The sequence below is a fragment of the Opisthorchis viverrini genome (genome assembly GCF_000715545.1).
Source record: "Opisthorchis viverrini unplaced genomic scaffold opera_v5_20, whole genome shotgun sequence".
Taxonomy (NCBI): domain Eukaryota; kingdom Metazoa; phylum Platyhelminthes; class Trematoda; order Opisthorchiida; family Opisthorchiidae; genus Opisthorchis; species Opisthorchis viverrini.
Window position 1 is genome coordinate 2,695,878 of NW_008751676.1, and position 9,278 is coordinate 2,705,155.

At 45.4% G+C, this 9,278-nt stretch overlaps 1 protein-coding gene across 1 annotated transcript in view; it reads right to left on the reverse strand.

Moving 5' to 3' along the window:
• The window catches only part of T265_01847 (hypothetical protein), a gene marked incomplete at both ends in the record, with an annotated part of 74,870 nt that overhangs the window by 62,744 nt on the left and 2,848 nt on the right, over positions 1-9,278 (reverse strand). Inside the window, 3 exons of the mRNA XM_009165957.1 lie at positions 768-908; positions 1,644-2,654; positions 2,761-2,876. Of these exons, the coding sequence (XP_009164221.1) occupies positions 768-908; positions 1,644-1,814 (312 nt within the window). The remainder of the gene's footprint in view (positions 1-767; positions 909-1,643; positions 2,655-2,760; positions 2,877-9,278) is intronic.

Below are 9,278 nucleotides of genomic sequence, written 5' to 3' on the forward strand. Positions count from 1 at the left end.
TGGAGACACTACAAGATATGGCTGCCAACCGATGTCAGTGGCGTTCTTGTTGTCAGGTTCTATCCAGATTGCCTGAGTGAATGTCTGGAGGTGTAGGCACCTCGGAATGATTGTGGTAAGCTAGCATTAAGTCCCTTCCCTTCTTTTCTTTACAATAAGGCTTTCAAATAAATCATGGTTGTACGGCAGTAAAGCATCGGTGTTGAACACTGATGTCATGCTGTCGATGATGATGATGATGATATCATCTACGTCCTTTAAGCTTTAACCCCTCTATAACCTTTAAATCCCTACAGATCTTATCATGGACAGTTATACGCTAATGCGACCCGGAAAACAGTACAATCCTGCAAGTTCAAGGTTGAACCAGATAAACTGTGCTGAACTAGTATGTTCGTAGTAGCCCATCTGACAAGTGGACGCACCGGGTAACCGTAAAACTTGGTTTTGGTCATGTATTTTGGAAGCCAAAGAGTTACTATTCCGAATCCTAACCAGAACTTCAAGCCAAGTAGACCTTGGACCGGTTCAAAACCTTTTCGCACGATCGTAACAAGTAATTGGTTTGGGATTCATAATTTTGGTTAGTCGGTAGACAGTGTAAACGGTGTTTCATCCGTGGAATCAGGGCTCTTCAAGATAACTGAGCAACAGTAAATTGCCTAGATTTACAACCTAGCACACGTTTGGGTTCAAGTGGTCAATTGTAAAGATAAATGGTTTTTAACATATCAAATAGGCTTATGTGAAAAGCGAACGATACTCACCTGCAGCAAATCTGGCTTTAGCGTTTCTCTGTTGCTTGTTGCTTCAAAGATGCTGTGCAGTGCGTTTTGGAGGTAGATGGCACGATCTTTGTTCCGGGTCAGTGTGTTCAAAAGAAGTTGATCACCGCGGTCACCCAGCATCTGATGGACGATGAAAAGCGACATCCGTAGGGGCCCTGTACGATTTATAACACACATGCTTTCTGAAATCACCTTAAAACTGCGTAAACAGAATAGAGGAGGATAATGCCGGCCTGTCAGCATACTTGACGGGCTACAATCTCCGGTAATATCGACCGTGTAGGTCACGGAAGAAAAGTGCGACGCCAATGACATTAATCCACATAAACGGGTGTACATGCAGCGAATTAATTCAAACAAAAAAATCGTTCAAATGCAGCAACCTTTCTGTACCTAGCTGCCATGCTGCCAGAAGGAAGCACGAGGGCTAGGATACTGCCAGACAGGGAAAGTCGAGAAGCAGAGGTCGGGTTCGAACCACTGACCTTCTGGTCAGTAAATTTGCGCCTTAACCACTGAGCAATCTCGCAGGATTGCTGACTACCACCTTATAAAGATCTTCCAGTGGTGGGGACACTCAGTTAAGTTAGAAAACCGCACACAAACAGCACTGAGTAAACCCAACGAAAAGATGATGACCCAAACACTGATTATAGCGTACAAATGACATACAAAATGCATAATAATCATAAGCCTTTGAAGATTAGTCGAAACAAACTTGAGGACGCTAATGAAGGAAAGGCGCAAGAAAATGTCGCAAACAGACATATGATACTGATAAGATGAACGAAGGCTCTGGGCCCATTGTTGCTTTTGCCCTTCCCATAACTTATAAGATAGGCCTAGCCAACTTACTATTATATCTGGATACTTCAGGGACAGTCTGTGGATTCCCTCCAGCTCGTGCTCGTGACTAGATAGCCAAGAAGCAAACCCGGCGAATGCCAGATTTGGATGGTTCTTGATCAACAACCTAAAACAGGTACAGCAGTCGGGAAAAATGAAGAAAGAATACTCACCTGGCATCTTCCAGCTTCAATCCGAATTGGTTTCCAGAAAGATCAATGCTAACCAGACAGGGCAGAGTATTGGCGGTGCACAAGATGTCAACAGCATCCAAGCGGGAACCAGACGGTCTGGGTTTATCAGACACATCCAGGGTGCGCAGTTGGTGCAGTTGTACTACCACTGATAACATATTCTCTACGTCCTCTTTCTGCTCCAATTCCAGACGATGCATAATCAGACCAGTCAATCGATCACGCATAGATAGGAGAGGTGAGACGTCGGAAACAGAGGTACGCGAAATATTCAGAAACTGCACGTTAGGGAGATCGTCAGCGACAATTTGCAAATCGGTCGTTGAGAATTCCGTTCGACTGACATTGAGCAGTTGTAAATTCTTGAACCTCCCCAGCGGGAAAAATATGGGGATATTCATGCCAGTGAGAATTGAAATGCCAGTTACATTTAAACTGGTCAGATTGCGTAGAGTCCATTCGCCAAGACAACCGAGAACACTGTTCAGGTTTACATTAGGAAGGTTGACAACCGAAAGATTGGAAAGACGAAAATCTCTGAGAGCACGTAAAGCTTCTGCACTCACGTTTGTCTCTTTTATCGTTGGTGATATCAGATTAACATACTCGGCAGAAAAAAGAGACATTCGCTCATCATCCAAAGCATTTCGTTTGCACAGTTGTAATAGTATTTTCTGTGCAGGGCGAGGGGTAATGTGGAATTCGGGGTAGGGAAATTTCCATTTTCGCCTAGTTTTTGGTCCACTCAGATCCAAGTAGGTGAGATCACTCAAATTCTTGCATATGTATCGCACACAAATGTCCTCCAACGCGGGCAGTGTGTCCTCTGTTGATGAGTTGGAAAAAAGCATGTAAGAAAAGAAAACAATTTTCCATACTCCTCAAACAAAACATTGACACGAAGGCTTAGGAATAAGGAAAGACCGACTCACTTTTATCTCCACAAAAAGCCATTCAAGTGAGGAAATAACCAACAGATTGCTTTGTAGTTTAACGAAGCAGAGCCACTGGGGGCCGCCGATTCCTCTAAACGAGACCAATAACAGTCCTGAAACACAGAATCAAAATGGGTATAAAGCAAGCATGATAGTGGCCACCACCGCCAGTATGATTTCCAACTGACAGCAGAATTCGGTAAACTACTCACTAAAAACACCCTCTAGGGTGGATTTGTATAAACTGATAATCGACCTCTCCATGTACACTTGACTGCAAGCAAACTCATGGAAGCTGCTATCTTGTTACTGCTGCTTTGAAGATGGATGCTGAACTGTGCTGTGCTTGTGCGGACTTTGGCGTTGAAGAGGTTTTGCAAACACATTCATATTGTTGGAGTATTGGAAATCGATCGATTTCAAGAGTGGATCATCGGAAAAAGGACATCTTCATCCCTCACTAAATATGCACTAAGGCGGACATCAAAGTAACCGTCTACTGTGAAGTCCTGGACAATGAACCCGTTCACTCAACTTAACAAGCAGGCAGCCAGTCAAAAACCTCAGTGATGACTGGATGGGATCCCAACCCAATGGATGAACACTATGTGCTGAAACTAAAACTGACCGAACAAATTAAAACGTGCTGAAAACCATAATGAGAAAGACCTTCAATGCTGAACCAGAGTCGACTATCGCCAATTGATTTTAAATTTGTCCAGAGGAAAGATAACACTGAGAGGCTTTGGTATGGACTTTAAGACCCAAAATGAATTATGAGTTTTGTGTTCAATGGGCATCAGCATACCTGGAAGTCTCACGGGCAGCAGCGATCTGTGAGACAACATTGGGGCAAAACCCTGAAAATTCCGAAAACTACATTTATTGTTCACATACAGTCGGTGGTCCTCATATGCATTACAGTTCCCATAGTGAGACATTAATGGTCGCCACTGACGTGATGCTGTTAACAAGGGTGATGATGGTCCTAGTGGGCCACATTTGCCTATGAAATGTCTTTAAGCATTCGACTAGGTGGTTGAGCGAGTTCACAATCAAGTGGCATGTAATCGAATACTGTGCAACGAATCAAACAGCTTGGAACGACATACATCAGGTTGATTGATACAGGTGCTATAAAAGCCGACTAACCACCCTCCAAAATAAAGGTTGTTTTCTGTTAATCCAAGCCGGCGGAGGGTTAACGTGAGCGGGCTATGACAAACGAGATGGAAGCAACTACTGTCGAACTTGGTGCTACGACATCCGTCAACTACCACTATTTGGGTCTATGCGGATCCCCGTTGGCGAAATTTCAAACTCTACAGGACGTTATACATCACTCGTCTACTTAGAGATCAGTCCATCTAGACTGGCAATCCATCTGAGGTTTACCTGTCAACGTGTGCTGTGTTGTAAGGTTGACTAGTATATTAGGGGTTTTGCTAAAACATGATGCTCAGATGTGCTAATATGCGAAGCTGTAAACCCTTTTCTTCTGACCACTTTCTTCAAAGGTTTGCGAAGGGCTTTCGCCATAAGCCTCATTCCTCCCCTAGCGTGCCTTCCAAAGATAGTTGTGAATACTTGTATTCTTCGGTTCAGAAATTGCTCAAAGTTATCTGGAAACAAGAACAAGTTTCAGCTCTTCAGCCGTCACACTTTATGCGAAAATTATCCGGACTGACTGTTCCAACCATAGGGGCATAAGGCCCGCGCTTATACAAACAAGGTTACTAGCTTACCTGATACACAGGTAAGTGAGACGCGCATCCGGGGCACCAAGCATGATTTCGAGTAGGTCGGCGAATCACATTCCTAGGTTGCTAACTGGTAGACCATTGTTGTCGTCATTGGGCTGTGTACAACCCAACCAATTGATTGGATTGCCGGTCTTCTACCAGCAAGAAAAGTGTCTTGAATTAAATGACGTATCGAGGAAAAGGTCCATTTCAGTCCAACTTGTCAGCTACAAGCCGTGAACTGCAGTAGGCTTCGTTAATCAAGTATCAGGAAAAAAAGAAAAAGAACCATGCGTCGGAGACGACAGTCCGACCAATGCACTTAAAGCGAATTGCTCCGATCGTCTAATAAGGTAGGGGCACCGTCATACATTAAGAACAATAGCTTTGATGCAGGTTACCATCAGATAAGTCAAGTCAATACCGATTGGTTTATATCGTCCCCGGAAGTTACCAAAGCGACTAAGTTGACTGGCAAGAGCTTGCATGATTTGTTATCAAGCCATGGACTGGCCAATTCAATTCATTTCGATTTATCATCTATAAACGGTGTATCATAGGCACATTTGTTTCAGCTGCTACAGTTTTGATCACCGGAAAGTGGGAGAGTGTGGGACACACAGACAAATCTTGGACGTAGTGGCTACTGGGTAGCTACGGGCTCAAGGCGAGGAATTTGATGTACCAGCGTCACTGACTGGGCGATCGGACCATTTCTGCCAGTGTTATTAAGCACTGGTGAGTTGGTTGCCGGGATCCCCATCCAGGTATTTGTCCACAAGACTCAGTATACTGGTTAGTATTTCCATACTTCGTCGCCGGGTCATACACTGTTCACATCTCTCAGCACAGGGCTTGGCCAAAAGAGCTTTGCGAGGGAGACTGACTTTTGGAATGCGGAGTACATGCCTTAACCAGCTAACCTATGAAGCGTGAGTAATTCATCTATAGCGGGAGAGTTTATTCTTCTTAGGACCATCTAGCGTACTTCAACATTACTAATGCGACGTTCCCACCAGACCGGACCAATGCTTCGAAGACACCGATGGTCAAACACTGACGTCTTTTGTATGTCATCTGTGCGTAGAGGCCACGTTTCTGATCGACAAAACAGTATGAATCGTACTGCCCCAGTGTAAACTCTGCCTCTAACAAACAAACTGAATTCACGTCGGCTCCATAAATGTCGGAGATCGGCAGAAGCTACCCCGGCTTTCCCGATCCGAGAAGTAATATGAACTCCAGCCAGTTCACCGGAACTTATACAACTGCCTAGGTAAACACATTTATCTAACACGTCGATTGGCTCATCTGCAAGCATGAGGTTTGTGTCTGATCCCAACCAGTCTTTGAGCAGCGCTTTAAACTTGGCAGGCACGCATTCCAAACCGTGCGGCAGGGTTATTTAAGATGGGTTATTTAAGATTTGGGTTTGTTATTTATTCGGTTATTTAAGATGGTTTGCATTCTTGAAGGATTTGAACCAAGGATAGCAATATCGTCTGCATACTCAATGTCTGTGAGGGAACGTCCCGGGGAACATATCGACCCCCAAAATTTTAGAGGTACGCAGGGAAATTTCAAGCAGCACATCAATAACAAGGTCGAAGAGGAAAGATGAGGGAGGGCAGTCCTGTCTTAAACCACCAGACTTGGTGAACTCAGGCCAGAGCTTGTCGTATATTCGTACACGCCCACAGGACTTCCCATACAGAGCCCTCATAATGGATGTAAATTTGAGAGGGAATCCTTTTATCGCTAGACTGCCAAAGTTTCTGCCGACCGACAGAGTCAAAGGCAGTTTTCACATGGGAAAAGCGACCAACGTGAGGCATCTGAAGGAGGATTTAGGCCATCTGCATCGGGTGCCTTGTTGCTCCTGAGGATTCATATATCACAATGGATTTTTGTTGTTGACCGCGGGCTAGTGTCGGTGTTCCATTCAGGCCCGTTGGGTTCTTCTAGTTGTATTGAAGGAGACTAGCTGAACTACTCTTGGGAGTGCTCGGCTCATCGCCCAAGAGGATGGTCGAGGGAGTGAATAACCGTTCCGGTTTTCGCACATCGTTTCGCCGAAACTTGTATTCTTTTGACCGGCTGATCAAATCAGCTGAAGTAGGGCGTGGCTGTTGCCTGAAGCGAAGGCCTTCTCAATCTCCTGGGCCTTCGAAATTCACAAGCGTTCTGTCATTCTTCAAGCTCCTGATTATCCGGCGTTCGAGGGATATGAATGTACTATCACAATCGTTCGCTGTTGGTATGGCCTTTCTGGCAATAAAATATGTTGATCTCGAAGATACCCAGTGTTATTTAGTCTAGTTTTAAAAGCTGAGATCATAGCTTCTTTCACCCGCTTTCATTCAATCTCCAAGCGAACTCCAAGCATGACCGTGCGGTTCCAATAGCTCTCTAGCCAGGTCAGCTCGATAAGCTTGAACTACTGAAACTTGTCAAAGGTGATAAATGGAACTGCTCTGCTTTAGCACACGTAATGCCAATGGAAAGCGAAGTGATAAGCGGGCTCTCACAACGGCATGGTCACAGTCAAGTTGCGTACCCCAGAAGGAAGGATACTCTTTTATTGACGCTCTCCATCGGCAACTGATAGCCACATGGTCCAATTGAGTTCATAACTATCTTGCGGTTGGTGGCCCACAAGTAGCTCGATGTGACCGTTCATGTTGGAAGTTTGTACTGGCCAGGAATACACCATGGTTAGCATAAAACTGAAGCAGTCGCACCCCATTATCCGTACGCTGAGCACAAACTCAAGATCTAGCGCTTAATTGTGCTTCTTTCGGACTTAGCTGACTAGCTTGAGCATTCATATCAGCCCCTAGGATTACATTATCCGTCCTTCTTGCTGACCAAAGCAATCGTGACGGATCTCGATAAAATCCGTCATTCTGCTGTCTGTCATGGTGTATGTCGGTACGATAAGAAAACATCGTTTATCGAAACGACCTTCATTGATCCTAATTGATTCAGATGACCGCACAGCACAAAGATGAATGCTTACTAGGAACCAGTCCAGTAAAGCGTTTTCAGCCTTGGGGTTGAGTGCAACTCCCACACTGTAGATTCCATGAGACATTGTGTCAGGATCATCAGATACCCGAAGAGTGAAATGTGGAACATCTGGGCTCGTCCTAAGCAGCTGAGATGACGACCGAAGTGGAGTGTTGTATTCGTGTTTTGGAGTCACAACATACATCGATAGAGAAGAAAATCAAGGTTTCAGCAAGGGATGTCTGTTGCCCAATTTGACATAGAGTACGGACGTTAAAGGCTGCAACGTGGATCAGATCTTTTGAGGTTGGTAAGTGATCATTTTGAATTATTTTTCTGGGCGAACTTTCAAACATGGAACAGTGTCTAGGGGGGTTGGCAGACGGGTTGATGGTACTGAATCATTCTAATGGGTGGAGACAGGAGGCAAGGTAAGAAAAAGATAAAATCATTCAGTTGTAAAACTCAGCGCTTAGCTACCATGCCAACCGAAGGAAGCACGAAGGCTTGAATGCTGCCAAGTTGTCCAAGCCTAGAAAGAAGTCAAGATGTGAAAGTCGGGTTGGGACCAAGGGTCTTCCGCTTAGTAAATTCGCGCTCTAACAATTGAGCCATCCCTATGTAGGGGAGGACCGGTGAGCGAAGAGCTGCAAGGGAGAATGACACTTCCCGGTCACCCATGGCGAGGAAAGGGGTTTGGTTTATGTAACCCCACCTTGAGCCTTTGACTCAAAAGTCTAGCCCACAAGGCAATGGGAAAATGTAGGACTTTGTTCTTAAACAGTGTCCCTAGCCTCTGATACGAAATTCTGATCCGCGAGGCAGTGGAAAGTAGGGTTTTCTCTGGGTACCCTTCCCGGAGCCAATGACTCAAAAGTCTGACCTGTTTGGTTGTAGGGGGCCAGCCTGGCCGGAGAGCGCAGGGAATAGGGTACTACTGCCTCACTCCTAGTGCAGCTGTGCACAGAAGGTGCCTTTTGAGTAGCACCGGACTCTGGTTCAACCGTACTGAATAATGCATGGTGGGTCACGGTCAGCCGTTGGGCGATAGGAGTGTGTGATTTATAGGGCCAACCTTTTCTAACCTGTCCTTCCTCGGGGGAAGGCAGCACCGTTGCTTTCATGAATATGGCAATGGTGTTCACTTGAAGGAAATACTTTACTGACTTTACACTCCTATCGAAGAGAATAGTATGACTCCGCCCAGAGACCTCCTCGTAGTACGATGTCTCGCCGCTCTTGGGCTGAGTGCTCCCCTCTGGCCTTCCTGGCATGGTGGTGAGATGGCACGAATTTACAAACCGGAAGGTCCTTGGTTCGAAGCCGACCTCTGCCTTTCGACTTTCCCCATCTAGAATTGGGCAAGTTGCAAGTATCAAAGCCTACAGGTAGCATGGTGGTTAGGCACCGAAGGGGTGCTACAGCTGAATGTTTTTTCATGGTTGCACGTTATGAAACGAAGCTCCAGATAGTGAAGACCATGGGATAATTGTAGCACTCAAGCCCGACCATCACATCTAGGTGACAGCTTTACGCCAGGGCTTTCAGATATGACCGTTACGAAGAGGATGTGTCAGTGTGTGCATGCCCACAACCCAGTGAGCTATACCGGGGAGTGTGTGACACTCACAGAGCCTTGCATATCATGTTGGCCAATGGTTGAAGGTCCATCATCATCATCATCATCAAAGACAGCAACATCAGTGTTGCCATTGATGCTTCACTGCCGTACAACCATAAGAATTGTATATATATATATATCTA